General features: G+C 30.4%; 1 protein-coding gene across 1 annotated transcript; it reads right to left on the bottom strand.

The window, feature by feature from the left end:
• Positions 1-8,761: 8,761 nt before the first annotated feature.
• Positions 8,762-18,418, bottom strand: LOC126554395 (E3 SUMO-protein ligase ZBED1-like). The gene is made up of 7 exons (XM_050209470.1): positions 17,245-18,418; positions 15,689-17,138; positions 13,278-13,374; positions 13,067-13,163; positions 9,662-9,811; positions 9,150-9,415; positions 8,762-9,054 (listed from the first exon to the last, which is right to left on the bottom strand). The coding sequence occupies exons 1-7, from the start codon at positions 17,256-17,258 to the stop codon at positions 8,762-8,764; spliced, it is 2,367 nt and encodes a 788-aa protein (XP_050065427.1). The 5' UTR covers positions 17,259-18,418.
• Between the last annotated feature and the right edge of the window lie 1,914 nt (positions 18,419-20,332).

The following is a 20,332-nucleotide window of genomic DNA, read 5'->3' as shown; positions in this document are numbered from 1 at the left end:
GGTTGTACTGTAATTATTTTCACTTTTATTTAATGTTCTTGATGCGTATGCAATAGGTAAATCTTGTGGTACTTCCCCTTGTGATAGTATTGCGCCTAGTGCTTTTCCACTTGCGTCGGTGGTAACTATAAATGGTTTTGTAAAGTCTGGATATTGTAATATAGGTTCAGAGCAAAGCGAACCTTTTAGACAATCAAATGCCTTTTGACAGTTGTCATCCCAGTTAAAGGTAACCCCTTTTTTCAATAAGTTTGTTATTGGCTTTGCAATTAAGCTATATGACTTTAAAAATTTCTATAGTAACCAGAGAGTCCAAGGAATGATTTAATTTGTTTTACGGTGGCGGGTATTGGAAATTGTAATACTGATTTAATTTTATTTGGGTCGGGTTTAATGCCATGTTCACTAATTATGTATCCTAGGTATAAACATTCTTGTTTTAAAAATTCACATTTATCCGGTTGTATTTTTAAGTTATGTTTTTGTAATCGTTCAAAGACATCACGTAACTTATTATTATGATCACTTAGGTTTTTTCCGTATATTATTATATCGTCTAAATAGACTAAACATTTTATGCCAACTATTCCGGTCATTACATTGTTCATTAGACGCTGGAATGTAGAAGGAGAGGTTTTTAACCCCATGGCCATTTTTTTTTTAAATGCCAATGCCCTTTGTTAGTTGAAAAGGCGGTAAGTTCCTTACTGTCGTTATCTAATTTAATTTGATAAAATCCTGATGCAAGATCTAGTATGCTAAATAGTTTGCATTGTCCTAGTTGATCTAATATTTCTGTTAAGTTAGGTAACGGGTGCTATTCATTAATTGTCACGTTATTTAAAGCTCGGAAATCTACTACTATTGTTACGGACCTATACTGTCCGTATCGATTATTTTATATGCATAAGATCATACAATGTCAAATTTCCTAACTTGTAAAATTAATACCACAGGCACACGAGTACAGGACACGAGAGAGTAGAATATTATATTAATATAATAATTTGACAATTAAAGTAAATTCACAAGTCTCTTTGCAAAAGTCGAAACTCGGTGTCTTAACGATTCGATAAGAATCATGGGTAAGAATACACAAGCAGTCGTTCCGGGACCCCTCGTATGACGAAGTCACCGCCCACTCTTGTAAGAAATCATATATAAGAGGAATCGAGACAAGAGCTCGACAGACGGTTACTGTATAACCAACGAATAGGGATATCTATGACACTCAGAGGCCGGTCGTAACACCACTCAAGTCATTTTGATATCAGTTTCTGAGGCAGATCGTAACACCACTCACCATCTTATTTTATATATTCTACATTAAGCTTATAATATTTGTATTCGTGCAAGACTTATTTTAATAAACAATTAACTTATACTTGAACAACACGACGTATTCATTTTGTACGTTGATGCAAGAATCGACCTAGTCGGGACGCAACACTATTCTAAATTTTTCCTCTAGACTCGCGTCAAGTTTCTTTTTCACTAATAACAATGGAGCATTCCATGGTGAAAAGGATGGCTCTATAATATCGTCTTTTTCCATTTGTTTTATTTGTGTATCTATCTCCTCCATCTGCGAATGGGGTAGGCGGTATGGCCTCCTATATATAGGCGGTTGATTTTTTTGTAAATTTATTTTATGCGTCATAGTATTTGTGTGCGTAATATATCCCCCTTTAAATGGAATATATCTTGAAATTGTTCACACATTTCTATTATGGATTGCCTTTGTTCGTTATCCATATGCCCACTTCTAATTAATTGTTTAATTTTATCTACGCGCTTATTATTATTGTTATTAGTTATTACCGGTTGAATGTTATAATCGAACTCGCGGTCATATTGAATTTTGTTTAGATCGTGCCCCCATATATTTTGAGGTTCCTCTGTTATATTTAACATACTTATTACTTGTTGACGCCCAAATAATATGCGATCGCGAATAACGCAGACTAGTACGCGATAACCGGCCGTCCGACACACACACACACACACACACACACACACACTCACGTACGTCGTCCGTTATTGTTCTTGATTTATTATATGTGTCTGTGATTATTTTACTTTTATGTCATATCTGTTAAATGTTTAATTACCTATCGTATTATTGTCGTGTGTTACTGTGTTATATAACTTGTAGAATATTATGCAGATTAAGGCGCTATCGCACGCCGCCTGATCGGCTGGCGATTGTTATTTAACACGGCCGCCGTAATTCAACCAGTCTTCTCTCCAGCGTCAATGCAATAGCTGCCGTACGTGCGCTAATCGCCGTTGTGCTTCTTTTTTTTATATACTTAAAAGTGCGTTTTTGTGAACGGAAATCGCCAATTTTATTGTACATTGTGTGTGCGCTAATCGCCAATCTTTATACATATTATTATATTATTATAGTGTGAGCGCAAATCGCCACATTATTTGTTATTGTTGTGTGAGCACTAATTGCCACATATTTTTTATTGTTGTATTTCGTTGGCGCTAATCGTCACGAAATTGTATTATTATTATATTGTGAGCGCAAATCGCCATATTCATCTAGTCTTTTTTTGTGTATTATTTAAATTATTATATCCGTGTTGTGTGTGTCATTTTTATTATATAGCTTTAGGTGCAGCTGGCCAGCTGAGCACCGACAATATTGTGAGTTTTTATGTACCTAATTTATTATTATTCATATTTATACTATTTTCTATTATTTTATTGGTTGTGCCGAACCGGCAGCGTTATATTATATTATTATTGATATTTTTGTATTGTTGGGCCAGAAGGGCCGTAGTTAATTATTATTATTGTATTATATATTATTACCATTTAAACTGAGTTACCATATTTTTTATTAGAGTTACCTATCCGTGTTAGCATTTAAGAGTACACACACACCACTATACACACATACACACCTTACACAGGTCGGTCGGTTGTGTGAGTTGTAGCGTACGAAGTATTTGGTGACCGGGCATCACGGCCTATTATTGTCCGTACCCGGCCCGTACATTACTACTTTACCGTTTTGTACAGTATTTACAATATTTCCACAAAATACACCCTCCTTAATTTCTTGCCTATGTATAAAAATGTCCTTATTTTTTACATCTTTCGCAGCTATAGGTATAGATACTATAGTTTCTGTCCTAGGTTTTAATATTATATTCCTATTGTCTACATTTATATTAATCGCTAATGTTTTATTTGCTAAATCTATTATAGAATTATTTTCTGTTAAGAAACTATTACCTATTATACCATGCTTCCTTATGGGAAAATGCTTATCTACTAAATTAAATTCTGTACTTATTTCCTGTCCTTGTATTATTAAAGGTATTGTTATTTTGCCTAACGTTTATATTGTATTATCACTTATCCTTTTAAATAAATTTTTCGTGTTGTCTATTGTTAATCCGCTACGTAAAACATCAGTTTTTATAACGTTCACTTCACTACCTGTGTCTACAAGAAATTCCAACTCGTTTATACAAGCAGGTGGAATGCATTTAACATAGTTGTTATTATTTATTGTTGTGAGTATGATTGGGAAGCAATCTCTGTCGGATTCACGGATACGTAATTTATCGCACGCGCTCCGCGAGTCACGTGTGACACCCGTCCGTTTCCTGAGTTAATAATATTTCCACGTTCGTCGAGCTGTTTTTTATAACATACATCGGCCATATGTCCCCGTTTATTACAATATGAACACGTTTCGTTTGCATATGTTATGAAGCCATTTCCGTCGTTCGTTTGATTAAATCGATTGGGTGGTCTTACATTCATGCGGCATTGCGATGCGAAATTACCTTCGCGGTTACACGTAAAACAGCGCCTAACAATTAAATTGTTGTACCTAGTATTTTGGTTGCCATTAGTATTCCCATTGTTAGTGTTATTAATATTATTGTATCTATTATAATTCGGCGGATTATTATTCCGTTCGTGGTTAAAGTTTTGATTATACGGTCTATTATTATATTGGTCGCTATTTCTAAACATATTTTGTGTTTCATTATAAGAAAAATTCTTATTAAAAGGTCTATTAGGTGGTTCATTATTTTTAAAAATGTCTTGTACCTACATCGTTATAAGTTCGAATATTTTTATCGGCCATTAGAGCTATTTGCATAGCATGTTCAAGAGTAGTCGGATTTTTTGCTTTTACTTCAAATTTTATTTCTCCTGTTAACCCATTAATGTAGCTAATCAGAGCCTGTTCTCCAATGTTTTCGCGTAATGTCATTGTCTGAGACGATGTTTTTCCTACGGCTACCGCATTGCAAAGTTTTTGAAATATTTCCTCTACTCTATTATTATAAGAATGTATGGACTCGTTAGGTTTTAATTTTATAATATTTAATTCTATTTGTAAATTCGCGGCACCGTATGGTGACTCGAACGCGTCTAAAATTATTTGTTTAAGGTCCTCCCAGACATTAATTTCTTTGTACCTAGTCGCGTTGTAAGCCTTACCAGTTAATTTAGTTGCTGCAATCATTTTTAATAAAAGTGGTAATTGATCGGGTTCTACTGCATCAATTATGGTTTCGCATGCGGAAATAAACGGATAAGTTGTCTCTGCTAGACTTGAGTATTGGGGAATTATTTTTAAAGCTTCGGTTACCTTAAGTGTAGTTATTTTTGGAGTTGCCATTTTTTTAATTTTTACCGCCCTTTTTACTGGTATATATTCTGAATGAACAATATTTTTATTGCTTCTTAATCCTATCGTACGCGTATTATTTGTAATAGGACTTTTTTCAAACTCCTCCAAATTAATTAATCTAATACTTTTATTTAAATCTGCTGGGCTACTTATTTCTATATCTTCCTTAAGAGGACGTCATACCCAAAGTGGAACGTATACAACGGCTAAAAGAACGCGCTGTTAGGTGTTTTCGGGATCCGCAAGCGAGCGGCGTTTAAGCCACGCCCACTACTCGCAGTCGCCGGCCGGCCGACGAGTTTCATTCGGGAGCGTCGTTTATTATAGCATGAACGTTTGTCTAAGACCTTTCGCGTCATTATATAATTCATACACGTATAAATGCTGCCGTAATATTTTAAATCTCCGCGCGTAGCCATAAACTAACGATTATAATTTAAGTCACTACTTACACAAATACATGTACCAATATGTAGATCGTATAAACTGTATTATAACATAGCTTGATTTGTATTTATTGCATTATTACTTATTGAAATATAATACAATACCTATCGTAAAGTATAATTTAATAATAAGCTATAACTAGTATAGGTTATTTCTAATCATTCTTTTGGGATACTAAAAAACAAAATTTATTTAAATTCAAAAGCTCATTTATTTCAGCAATAAATTTCGAAATTAATTTTTTATTCGGCACTGCTAGATACATAATAAGTACTTGAAAATACAATATTAGGTTATAAAAAATTACAATATTACATTTACATACAACATTTTATTTAAATAATTAGTTTACTTTAAATATTAATAAAATGGTTTGTCACGTAGCACAACTTAATATGGATAATAATAGGAAAAAACAACCAAAGCAAGCCAACAAATGTAGATACGATATTAACTTAAAAATTACTATATTAAAAATAATAGAAAGAAGTTCTGCTTTTATAATAATATAATAATAAGAATATAACATGTACTAATCCAATCGCAGGTGCGAAGGCACAGCTCGCAAAAAAAAACTAAATATAAAAACGAGTAGGTAAGCAAAACTCGAAAACAAAAGAATATATATATATATATATGAATATATACATATAAGTCTTATATATAAAAGTCACTGTTGTTGACGAACAAAATAACTGAACATACGATGTTCGCAACAAGTTGCGGAAAATGCACGGACTCGAAAGGCGGCGGGCGGAGATCGATCGTAACAACGGTTAACGATAGACAAAAACGCCGCCGAAGCTCTCGGTGGTCGTCACCCACGCCGCGGGAGCTTCGGGGCTCATCGCCGACTCAGAAACTGGTTCGATTAATCGCTCGGGTGTCCCGATTGATTATCGAACGAGTGGTGATACCTAGGCAAGGGGGTCTAGCGGGTGAGATCGCGGTATTCGTGCGACACGACCGTGTCAGGTTGATTTTATGAGAACAATTTCTTTTTTGCTTTAGGAGTTTTAACGGTAGATGTTTTTGGATCTCGTATGTCAGAAATTAACAGTCGATGTTTAAATGCTGGATCCACGATTTCCGGCAGTAAGAAATTCCAGTAAAATCTATATTCAAAAATATGTTTTGTCCTTTAACTACAATCACTAATAATACTTAACTATGGTACTTACGATTGTAATTTATCTTCCATATTAGAAGTCCAAAAAATATTATTATAACTTATTTCTTCCACAGAAATCCATTGAGGAGAGTATACAATAAAAAAACACAATTTTCTTTTCGTGATATGTAACTGTCCTTGTACCTGATAGTAATAGATGTTGTTATTTTTTAATTTTAGTTTTCCGTTTTCGACCGTACAATATTTCAGCTTTAAAAAAATTAAGTGGTTAATTTAATCATATCTTATTTTTCGAAACCATTAAATAGTTTATAAGGCTTTACAGCTGTTTATATTATTAGTACAACACAAAAGGATACTTATACAATATAATATATAAGTAAAGGTGCATACTTTTCCAGTTTCTACTGCTTGAATATAATTTATTGTATTTCTAGCCGCATAAGGAGCTTTAACTTCAATTAGCCTATCGTTGTCAATGACTCCATCTAAATATTTATTAAAACATTATTATTTGTATAATATAATAATTAAATTACTATCGAAATAATTTGAGCTACGTGGGTCCAGGCTATAGTCAAAACTTTTAAACATAACAAATCCTGAAAAAACTAACCTGGACTAGCGGCAAGGTACGGGTATTCTTCATCAATGTGCAATCCACAAGGCTTTACTTGAAAACCAGACATTTCTTCGAACTTGTTTATTGCAATTTGTTCCATATCTTTGCCAAATTGTACTGCGCTAAAGTGGATTTTTATTTTGATAAAACATCAAATAAATATCAAAAAAAATAATTATAATATTTATTTATTACGTGGATGTGAAATTAGAATACAATATTGAATGGACTGTTTTTTTACAACTTGTATTTTGACGCATTTTACACACCCGCCCAAAATTACTACCTGTTAGCCTCGATAGTCTTTCCCGCTTCCATAACTCACTACTAGCCTGGTCTCTGGTTTCTTTTTCGATGTGCACACAGTCAACTTCACCCAACTTTCTAAAAATGTTGAAAATAATAGAAGTTGAATAATATACTATGAATATATGTATATAAGTATATTTGTATTGACAACAATAATATAAAAACCTGACAAATGCATTCATTTCATTTATAAACTGTTCATCATTTACATCTTTTAGATTATCTAGTGGATCTGCATGACCATAATTTTCATCTGCATTATTACTTCTTTTTGGCCGCTTAGATTTTAATTTTGGTTCATTTGAATTACTTTTTCTTTTTTTCTGGCACGTATAACGTTTCGCTAGTGTTCGACGCAAAAAATGTTTACCAACCTTTCCTAAAGATCAAGACATAACATATAAATAAATATTTGAATTACCTTTATAAATATATAATATAATACATTTTTTTTTTAATTTAATTGTAATAAAATACCTGGGCTTTTATGTGTTACATATTTCTTAACCGATCTTAAATATTCTCCAGAGTTAAAACTGATAACAGCAGCTTGTACACGAGTAGAGTACGAACTTTTTTGTGTAAAGTTTATTCTTTTGCCACCTAAAAATTTGTTTATTACACTGTTGAATTGCTCGCAAGCGTTGTTGTCTACATCCATTATCAAACTTTCTGCATTATTTGACAATCTAGATACAATTGTATCAATTTCCTGTCTAATTGGTTTCAACTTGGAAATTCCTTCTAAAGGAATGTTTTGCGGAACACCAGATTTTTTACAAAAGTATGCTGAACATTTTTCGTGGGTTTCAAAAATACGGTGATTTGGTGCGTTAGCTATATCAAGTCTAAGTCCTAAAATAATTTTATATATATTGTATATATAATTTAGCGAATAAAAACATGTATAACATATAATGTGTTTTTTAATTACCAGCAACTTTATGATACAAAGGTTTGTTTTCTAATTTATGGAAACGTATGCACATGTTATATCAGTTCTAAGTCTTAAAATATTCGCAGATATTTTTTTCCGGATTTCAATCGGGTAGTCGGTACGCTTGGATAAGGCCATTAATTTTTGGCTGTAATTACGGAGTAAATGGTTTTTGCACTCGACTTTTTGGATTCTACATATTGGGCCATACGGTAGTATCTCATTAAGTCTCTTTGTGACACTGCTGTCACCATCTCCTAAATGTAATTTACGTTTTTATCAAGGTAACAGTACCTATACTATTATACTAAATATATTTATAATTTATTGTTACCTATCAGTTTACAATATTTTACTCCATGTATTTCTATACTTCTTTTGAAACCTTCTGCAACTGCATCAGCTTCGATGCTAGTTGCACCTTGCTTCCAATTCAAAAAACAAATATGATTCGGAGTTTCTATTTTTTTATTATTAGATCTTTCGCAAATCACGCAATACCTGTTCCGAATCCCAACAAACAACACTTTTTTGGTTTTATAACCAATAATACTAGCCTATATTAAATTATGAAATGTGTTAGTAACGAATCTTAAGCAAAATTATTTTTCCATTTATTGAGATTCTAACATTAAATTATTATTTCTAGTCACTTAAAAATGATACTACACCGGACAATGCGTCGTACTTAGTTCGGTAGCTTCGTTTAGACCATTGTCCGTCCGCTACCACAGTTATCATAGGTATGCCATCAGAATCTACACAGCCTGACTCAATAGCTAATCTTTTTTCCTCTTGACCAGCTTTTTCCATTTCTGACCAAGCAGTATTAGATATCTCAGCTCCTAATAAGGTCTCGATATGTGTGTACGTATTAGACGAAATTGAGGGTATTTCTAAGCCAGACAAGAATTCATGTACTTGTGTGTATCCTATTCCTAAAAATGTAATACAAATAAAATGTATTCGAATACTTTACAAGTCTGTCAGTCGCAGATTTTATACTTTGAGTTTCTAGGTACCTTAAACTTACCAATTGCTATTGTACTATTAACGATGTCTTTATTTATAGACCAATTGGTTTTAGGCGATTCTTTTACTGTACATATCTTCGATTTAAAATTGCACATCTTATATATAAACCAGCACTCTGAATAACAGCCTCTGCGGTCTTCAGACACAAAATCCATATCAATGAAACTACATCCCAATCCAATATCATGATTAACATTTTTTATTTGGGCAAATATGTAGGACAAATCAACAATTCTCCTACCAATAATTTCACCAAATGATTCACTAAAATAAAATGTTTTGGATAGTTATGTAAGGATTGGTTAGATTAGGTACAAGGTAGGTATAAGAAAAATTAGTATTAAGTGTTGGAAAAATCGTGAGTTTGCGCTTTTTCAGCCGATAACACATGACTTTTAATTTCATCGATATTTCTAATAAAGTTCACAAATTAAAAAAAAAGACATTATATGATTAAATGTTTTACGTTCAAACTACGATCTGACGAGTTAATAAATTATTGATATATACCTGGGTGTAAATTCATTTGCGTTAGAAAATATGTTTCTTGATGGACCTTCTAATAACGAAGGTGCCCCTGAATTTTCTTCAGTCGACGTATCATGGGGAACCAAATCAAAATGTTCCTCTTGTTGAGCATTAAAATTAGCAGTTTTTAATCTAAACATTTTTTGATGATTATCCAATGTATAAATTTAAGTTTTTACGATTTTGACTTTAATCAGGTTTATAATAAAAAATATCTATTCGATTTTTAATTTTTTTTTTAATTGCGATAATTAAAACTTGTATAAGGAACCTTGTATAAATAGCTCAAAAATGGTCAAAATATTTTGATAATTTAACCCTCTATAGACAATACGCTAATACACTTGTATTACAGTATTACAGTATATACTTTGTATTTCAATTGTATACACAATTACACTTGGTAAAAATGTCAAGTATTTACAGTTATTATTTTTTGAGTTACAGTAAAATAAAATCAATAAAATTCTCAGTTTTCCGTTACTTTTTTAGGGTTTTCTCTGACGCTTTTGAAAACTATTGGACATTTAATAATTTAGACCTCTAATATAATGCACCAAGGATGTCCAATTGCATTTTGCTACCGGAAACCCCCTATGAATTTGAAAATTAAAGCATTATTTCGAATAGTTAGATAATAGTAGTTATACAAATAACAAAATTAAAAAACATTATATGTATAGTAATACGATTCTGAACGAAGATGATTTGTCAGTCTAGATTAAATTATATTTAAATATTGTTGCCTATATATTTTATTTTGTTACAAGTAATATATTTTTTAATATAACGGGTTGGTGGTTGCATACGGCATGGTTAGGTACTTTTTTAATTATAACAAAAATCAAAATTCATTTGATAAAAATTCGTTTTTTTACGTTGTACATTTTTGATTTCGTGAAAATTAAAACTTTAAACACTCCTATTTTTTTTTAATTGAATAACCCTCAATTTTTTTAAAATTATTCTAAGCTTAACTTATGAGAACAAGTATTACATTTTCAATTATTAGCTTTTGGTAATAAATTCTTATACATTTTTAACTAAAATAATTAGCCAATATTCATTATTTTGACGAATTTTGTCAATATTGAACTTCGAGCGTTTATAAAAAAAATTAAGATCGGTTAGAATCTAAAAGGTATGAGTAGAGCTTAGTATTAGTAAAATCACGAGTGGGAGTGAAAAGAAACCCGTTATACTATTTTATAGTCGACGAATGGGTACCTAAGTGACTTGGTTCTTATGATAAGCACTACTCATTCTGTAAACTTGAATTATTATTATTTTATTATAAATTTAAAATTCTGAGTCTAAACAATAATAAAGTATCATATTTTGTAATTTGGCATATTTTACTTTTTGCATCACGGGCTGCTTTCAATTTTTCAACCATGATTTTTTTTACAGACGGTTTCTTCGAACTGTATGGAGTATTCTTTTTAGAACGGTCCATTTTTATAGTGAAGCAAATGCAACAAAATATAATAAAAATACAGCACACGCCACACAGTAAACGGTAAAATAATTCGTAGTTTACTATAATAAAATACAGAACTACAGAAGTGAATAGTGATACTAGTATACTATTATCAAATGTCGTTGTTTGATACCAAGAATCACGATTATAGATAGAATAAGGTCTAATATCTATTATCGACAATCGTATAAATAATATCGCCGCGCGCCCGCAATAATTATTTATGGATAGCGACGACGCGGGTCGGCACTCGGCCGTCAAAATAATATTATGCCTCAGCGGTGGGAGTATGTATTGCCAACGGCCGCCACATTACAACAGCAGCACCGGTTTACGGCATAAACTTAGTTTTTTTTTATACTTTCCATAAAATTATCCCCTCGCACTTCCAATAGTATTCAAACATTGTTTGCCGTAGAGAATCGATTTTGGTACCAAATTAAAGACCAGAACTCATTCTACGTGCCTATAGAAAGTTTTTTTGCAAAACTTATTAGCTATTTATTTTATGACCTTTTGAAAAACGGAAAACTTCTCGTTGTAAAAACAGTAGGTGGTATTTTTTTTTTTTTGAATATGGCTCTATACGCACAAGTAAATATTCTTATTTTTTAGGGTATATTTAGATTTATTATACCATTATTACTTTCGGAGTACTATTGGAAGTCCGGGGCGTTGTTTTGATATTTGAAAAATTAACCTTCGACGTCCTCTTAATATTAATCTACTTATTTCTGCTTCAGTAATTAATTCACTACTGCTATCATTTAAATCTACAATACTACTATCGTTTTCTATTATACCTATTATCTTATCTAATGTTTCTCGAGCTATTTCTTCAAACTCGTCAATAATTTCGGCGTCCTTTTCTGCAGAACCCGTACTCATTAATTAATATTTCTCTCAATAAATCTCAAATAATTCTCATATATAATCTCAAATAAAATTCACAAATAATCTCATAATCTCTCAAATAATTAATTCTCATAAATCTTAATAAAAATTCTCAAATAACCTTACTGTTATATATTCCCAAAATAAAAATAATAAAAATTTTCCCTACTACGATGGACCAATAGACCAAAGGAGACGATTACATATATAAATTATGCTTACAAAACTGCTGTTTTCATTCTGCTTGCTTGATCTTCTCGCCGTGCCTGAACTGCAACAATGATTGTAGATCGATTTCCACAGAGTTGTTGGAAAGACGTCTCAATCCAACGGTGATCCACTTGGTGAAATTGCCTCTGGTTGAAGAAGTTGACAGGAAAATATTAGCAATATTTCTGATCTGTCTCGTTCTCTGAAATCAACCCTGTCCGCAGCGCCAATTTTTCCGTTGCGTCCCGACTAGGTCGATTCATGCATCAACGTACAAAATGAATACGTCGTGTTGTTCAAGTATAAGTTAATTATTTATTAAAATAATTCTTGCACGAATACAAATCTTATAAGCTTAATGTAAAATATATAAAATAAGATGGTGAGTGGTGTTACGACCTGCCTCAGAAACTGATATCAAAATGACAGGAGTGGTGTTACGACCGGCCTCTGAGTGTCATAGATATCCCTATTCGTTGGTTATACAGTAACCGTCTGTCGAGCTCTTGTCTCGATCCCTCGTATATATGATTTCTTACAAGAGTGGGCGGTGACTTCGTCATACGAGGGGTCCCGGAACGACTGCTTGTGTATTCTTACCCATGATTCTTATCAAATCGTTAAGACACCGAGTTTCGACTTTTGCAATGAAACGTGTGATTTTACTTTAATTGTCAAATTATTATATTAATATAATATTCTACTATCTCGTGTCCTGTACTCGTGTGCCTGCGGTATTAATTTTACAAGTTAGGAAATTTGACATTGTATGATCTTATGCATATAAAATAATCGATACGGACAGTATAGGTCCGTAACAGTCATCATCGTCATTGGACATTATTGTATAATCATCTTCATTAGCGTTACTCAAAAACTCAAACAAATCTTTACTAGGATCTGATATTTATTTTAAGGACAATTAACAGTTTAAATTTAAATTTAACATGTAATTATGTAAACTATAAAAAATAAATAAATGTATCAATACCAAAAAACATTTATTTTTCTTACCATTTGAGACAAAGGCTTTGTTAACTTCACTGTTGGAAGTTGACTGCAATAGTTCTATGGATTTATTTTGAGACAAGTGAATACTGAATATCTGTGTCTAAAATAGTTTATAATTCAATATAATATTACTTTTACTATCAACACATAATACATACAACTAAGTAAAAACAATCTATGTTTCTTAGCTTTAGATGAAAAATCTTTAGTAATTTCACTATTGGAAGTTAATTGTAATAGTTCTGTGGATTCATTATTATCAGATACTTGAGCAATTCTAGATACTGCAGATATTGGCGGAATTGGTAATGTAAAAAGGGAATCTGTCTTTTTTTTTTTTATTATTTGATCTTGTTTGTTTTTTTTAATAGTGCTCTTTCTTAGTTTTGTGTTCTCTATACTATTATCATCTTCATCACTACTAATATCAGTACCAGACCAGGCTTTAGACACACGCCTTGCTTGAAGTTCACTGTCTATATAAAAAAAGTATTAGGTATTAAGTAGTAAGTACTTACTATAATAAAATTATAAGAATTTAAAAATACTTTTTTTTTATTTTCATCAAATTAAAAATACACTTACATTTTTAAGACATTTAACTATCAAACAATTATTTAAGGACAAACCAGAATAAAAATGTACTAACTAAATGGTCCAGCAACTTTAGTTGCTTTGTAAATTATTCCATCATATCTATTATGTGGAGAACATTCTAGTATCATCCTTTTGATTTGGTTAGAGTTAAAAAGTGTACCATCATTATTGTCAGACTTAGATGCAGGAAACCAGCATTTTTTTTCTGATATAAGCCAAGAGGATGGTACATGTTGTATTTCATTTGTTTCTTCAAATAAAATAACTGACCAAGATGACCTTCAACCAAATATATTTAAAATATATTACTGCATCATACATATTATACAACAGTTAAAATACAATAAAATATTAACATTAATTTTATAATATAATTAAAAGTAGGTATAGTAAATAAATATAAAATATTATAAGTATGAATTAAATAAAAAATAATCTTAATTTAATTTAAAATAAGATATATAGGTATATATAAAAAATATATAATTTATGAGTGCATAAATGTTACTATAACAGAAATCGTATCATTCACTGGCATACAAATAACTTTTTCTTGAATGTCATCCAAGAGCCAATATTTTAAACAACCTAATAAACTTGCTTCATAAATTTCGAAAAGGCTAGAAGAACATAGACTACTGAATAGAGATGTGTCGTTCGTGAACGAACTAGTTCAATTGAACTATTCTCCAAAGTGAACGATTAGGACTAGTTCACATTTAGATGAACGACGTCGTTCATCGTTCACCTACCTACACTGTTAAACACTGTACAGTGTACACAGAACGGTTTCCACCACCTTAATAAAACGTTCACAGTGTTCGCCACCGAAGTTCACTGAACGACAGACCGAACGGTCACCACCATACCGATATATTATGTTCACTACTACCAACTACTAAAACGTTCACACCCAGGTGGTGAACGATGTCGTCTTTCTACTCTTTCTGCTTTCACTATAATATAATCAACTAGATCTGAATAATGATAATGAATGGTGATACTTTTTTTTTTTACTATTGTTGCGTGTCCAGTACCTACTGTTCAATGTTCATATTTAGTGAATTAATGGTTATGTACCTACTTATGTCTTGTTACACATGTATGACTTATGTCTTATGATGCACACACCTATGTAAGTGTTCATTATTATTTTTGTAGATATCAACTATCATTATTTATTAAATACATTTTGTTCTTAAAAGTGTTAAGTAGGTATATGTAAAGGCATCCTAAGATAAAAAACAAAAGCATAATGTAATAATGTGTTAACTAAATTAAACTGTGAAGCAAACCACCGCAATTGATCTTACTACTTATCCATAAACCATAAGTTATTACTTATAATAGGTACTTAAGATTGTAAGATTGTGTAAATCATATTTTAAATAAAACCAAAATTACAAAATAATGATTACATATTATAAAAAACTATTGCATACTTATATGAAAAATAAAATAATAACTAAGCTCTTGTTAAAAAAAACATTTACATAAAAAACAAATGATTAAATTCTAATAAAAATGTCCAATATAGATAGAAACAAAATATAAACACTAAATTACAACTAACAACTATAAAACAAAAATAAAATAATTAAAATATAAAATATAATTAAAACAATAAAATTGTAACAGGATATCTATGTTGTTAATAGGTACATAAATAAATTGCAAAAATTTAAATGTTAAATATATAAAATAAAACTATAACAGAATAACTGTGGTCAATACTATAAAAACTACAAAAATCCTACAACCTTTAAAAGTGATAAGTAATATGTACATTTTTATAGGTTTTGATTTAAAAATAGTACTAGTGAAGACTTGGAGGCTAGCATTCTTGATCTTTTTTCGGTTATGACCATGCCTGCTTTGCTGAACAGTCTCTCGCATGGAACTGAGGTAGCTGTTACACATAACCGTTTTCTTACCATTACATACAAACGTGGATACATTAATTTATGCTCATTCCACCATTTTAAGGGATCTTCACATCTGCTGATAAGTGGCTCCTGTAAATACCTATCCAATTCGATAATCCCAGCTGCTGTGGGATTAATTGCAGTTTGATTAGCTTCATATTGTTGATCAAACCTTTTCCATATCAATGAAGATGATGAAGAAGAAGATGCATTTAGAAAGCTGGTTGATGCAGTTGGATTATCCGTACCAGGCAAAGTCACTTGACAGACTTTCTTCTTCAACTGCTCAATTGCTAGTTCCAATTTTCTTGGGCTATATCCGTCAAATGCCATCTTCTTAAACCTCGGATCAAGAAGAGCTGCTTGTGAAACAATTTCATTTTCTTCATAGCCTGAAAATCTTGACTGCAATTCTCCCAACAATGTATTGACCAATTCATAAGCTTCATGTGGTAATGCTGTATTACTTTGAAAACTAACCATTGTGTCAATCATTGCTTGTATGAAGATAAGAATTTTGGACATGCTAACATATCGTTCGCTGCTTATTTCTTTTGTGACTTCTGCAAATATTTGTAAAATATTTGCTGAACATTCAACAATTTGCCATTCTGCCACAGTCAATTGTTCCACATCACATTGAAGAATAGCTAAAGTAGAAACAACAGCATCTTTAATTTCTATTATACGTTTAAACATATCATGTGTGCTGTTCCATCTTGTAACCACGTCTTGTTTTAATTTTAATGGCGACAAGCCCATTTGTTGTTGCATTGCCAGGAGTTTAGACTGTGCATGTGAACTTCGTTTGAAATATTCCACTATGGATTTGACTTTTTTTTGAATGTTATTAATGTCTTTGAGACCTCGTTGGACAACTAAATTTACACAATGGGCAAAACAAGGTATATGCCGATAATTGCATTCTCTAATGGCTCCTACTATATTAGGAGCATTATCGCTTACAACTGCAGCTACTTTGTTCTGAATACTCCACTTTTGAATAGTATTTTTTAAAAATAAAGCCAAATTTTTAGATGTATGCCTATCATCAAATTTCTCACACCCAAGACATACTGACTGAAGTGATACATTTTCGTCAATAAAGTGAGCAGTAACTCCCATAAAACTCTCATTTTTAATTGACGTCCATCCATCTGTTGTCAGACACACCGCAAAACAGTTGGTCATGAAAGCTTGCACTTTCTCATGTGTCTGATGATATAGCATAGGTATCATGCTGTTAGATACGGTTTTTCTTGAAGGTAGCTTATAACCACCATTCAACATCTTCAAAAGGTTTTGAAACTCTTTATCCTCTACTATATCAAATGGATAATATCTATAAAAAAAATATATAATTTTACCATTTTTATTTAATAAAAATATAGTGACTTTTTAGTGTATATAAATTTCATATTATTATTATAGGTAATTATTATATTTACCCTTTAACAATCATTTTAATCAGTTGTTGATCTACTCTTTTTTGATGATTGACATTTAGTGGCTTTGTGTTGCTGAAATAACTAGATAATGTGGACTGTCCATTTATGCGACGACGAGATGTTCCTGATGGTCTAGCAGTATCAAATATGGATTGACCTTGAGTCAATTCAGATGATGTAGATGGACCTTGAGTCGATTCAGACGATGTAGATGGACCTGGAGTAAATTCGGATCCAGGTATAATTGGGTCATCAACAATATCTAAAAAAATATAGTTTTTCTATCATTACAAAAATACTTTATAAAATATATTTTTTAACACAATTGCACAAACCTTCTGTTGCATTCCTTTGATTTGTATTTAATGGAATCGTATAATGTTTTGACTTCATATGTCGTTTAAGGTTACTTAAAGATCCTCCTGCAGTGCTGAGGATAATACTGCAATATCCACACTTTGCCTTCTGATATTCGATTTCTGTAAAATGATTCCAAACCTCACTAGTTTTGGATCGATGAGGTGCCATTGTGCTAATTATAAATAAAACTTATTTAGTTTCTAAAGTTATAATTAAATGTTTTAAATTTATATTTAATTAAATATGTAAGTACTACCTATGTCCTATGTTTTGTACAGTTAATACAATCTGTACTTTTGGCATAATAAGAGTATAAACTAAAAACTAGGAACAAAACTAAAAAAAAATTATTGTAAGTCACCCATTGATGATTTTTTAAATTCTGAACGAAATTATGAATGTAGGTATTAATTTTACAATAATGTGTTTTTTTTTGTATCTGTGTATAGCATAACTTATCGAAATAATGCTTCAATTTCAAACTTCGTGGGTGGTTGCTGATGGCAAAGTGTATATTTTTGATGCATTATAGCAAAGCTGGGCGAGTTAGTCATTTTTTTCAACTAGTTGAAGTTAAGTTACTTTAATAAAAAACCTAACTAAGTTAAAATATAAGTTAATTTCTGAAAACGCCAGAATTTCTAACTTAGTTAGTTAGAAGTTAGTTTGGTGAAAATAGAAACTAAAGTTAGTGTAGAAGTTAATTTTTTTTTAAAAATTAAAAAACTTTTTTGTTAAAATGTAAATAACAAGTTATCTAACTTCAATTATTGATTGAAATAAAATTAAAAAATTGAATTAAACACATAGTAATTTGGTCAAAACGTTCTAATTAAGTAAGTAATAATTTCAATTTCTTGAAAATTAATAGTTATATCACTTGTTGGTTATTAGAAAATGAAAGGCGAAACAAAATAAAAAAAAATACATAATATAATAGAATTGTAACAATAATTATAGTTACTTTTTTTCTAACGAGTTAGATTAGACTATTTTACACATTAAATTCAACTAGTTAAGTTACAAAGTTAAAAATAATTTAACTTTAACTTTCCAACTAGTTAGTGTCCAGCTTTGCATTATAGAGGTTAAAAGTAAATATTTTCCAATAGTTAATCAAAATTCAAAAATATCGAGAAAAACAAAAAAAAAGTGACAGAAAAGTATGTTTTTTTGAACTATTGATAAAAAAAAATTTGGTTAACCAATAAAACTTAAAAAACTAATACAAAGTTCCTTATGAGTTTTTCTTATTATAGTTAAAAAAAAATCAAAAATTATTAGCTACAATTTTTTTTTTATAATTGTTTATAGTTCAAATTTTTACGAATTTGCGTAACGATAACGATTTTTAAGTTTTGTTATTACTAAAAAAGTATAAGTTGTAGATACTTGAATTTGACTAAAATTTGACCAGTTATTTAGATTAGCATTTTTTTTTTACATGATTTAATTTTCAAATTATTTCGCTTATTTTAATCTATTTATAAGGCATTTGAAATATTCGTTTTTGTTTAGTTTTTTGTATATAAATATCAATAAAAAATGTTATGCAGTCAAAATCTTTGAAAATTTAATACAAAGTTCCTCATAAGTTAGGCTTATACTGATTCAAAAATTATAAGCATTTAGCATACATAAGCACAATTTTTTTTATTAGCGATTTAAGTTCAAATACTGACAAAAATTTGTCAAAATCATGATTATTTTCAATCTAATTTATAGGTATAATTCATTAATAAATTTTTTTTTTTAAAATTCATATAAATCAAGCTCTACTCATAATATTAAAATTAATTATAAAACACTTACCTTTTTATACAATTGCTGTTTATTTGAAAAATAAAACCGCAATACACATAAAATTGAAATAATATTAGGAAACGAACTAATGTTCACCGCACAAAGTCAAAAAAGAGACAAACTATAAACATTAAAAACGTTTATTAAATGTTATAAATTTCTGATTCCCTCCCAAAAAACATTCTTTTAAAAAAGGCCCATTATAATTGTAAACGTTTAATATAAGGGTATGTATATATATATATATATGTATGTATCATGTATTCATGTGTGTATAACGTAATATTATAATATTATCTTGGGTTCAGTATAGATAGACTGAAATTCAAAATTAAGCTGTATATTAGTATTTAATTTCATTATAAAACACTACAATGTTATCATTTGACAAGTTGACATTTGGGTAGTCGGGACACCTTTATTACTAATGAGTCACAAACTCACAATAGGCAAAAAGTTAATTCATATGCAACATTGGGTAGGTACAAAGATTAGTTGCGGCATCCGGCAGATGCTACTTCAAATCATTGGCGTACATAGGAATCTACACGAAAGTACAATACAAAACACCATACTAATAACCAAACTGAGTTTTAAATGATGAATAGTCCATTAAAAAAAAAAATTTGGACAAAAAGTCCGATCACATTTTTAGTGTCGAATAAAAATCCGAAAATACAAAAAAATGTATTTAATTTTCATTTTATTATGTAATTATTATAATATATAATTATATAATTAATATAAATTATGATAGTAAATAGATATTTTTGTTAGTTTTACGAAATAATAAAAGTAGGAAATTAGAAAAAAAACACGGATTAAAAAATATTAAAATATATATGTGCAAACTTTTTTTACCTAATTGATTATAATATATTATAATTATATATTCAGTGTGATTCTTATATTAAACAACACTGAT

The sequence above is a fragment of the Aphis gossypii genome, unplaced genomic scaffold (genome assembly GCF_020184175.1).
Source record: "Aphis gossypii isolate Hap1 unplaced genomic scaffold, ASM2018417v2 Contig00482, whole genome shotgun sequence".
In the NCBI taxonomy this organism is placed as follows: domain Eukaryota; kingdom Metazoa; phylum Arthropoda; class Insecta; order Hemiptera; family Aphididae; genus Aphis; species Aphis gossypii.
Note: the sequence above shows the minus strand (reverse complement) of the source record. Positions and strands in the feature narration are given on the sequence as shown.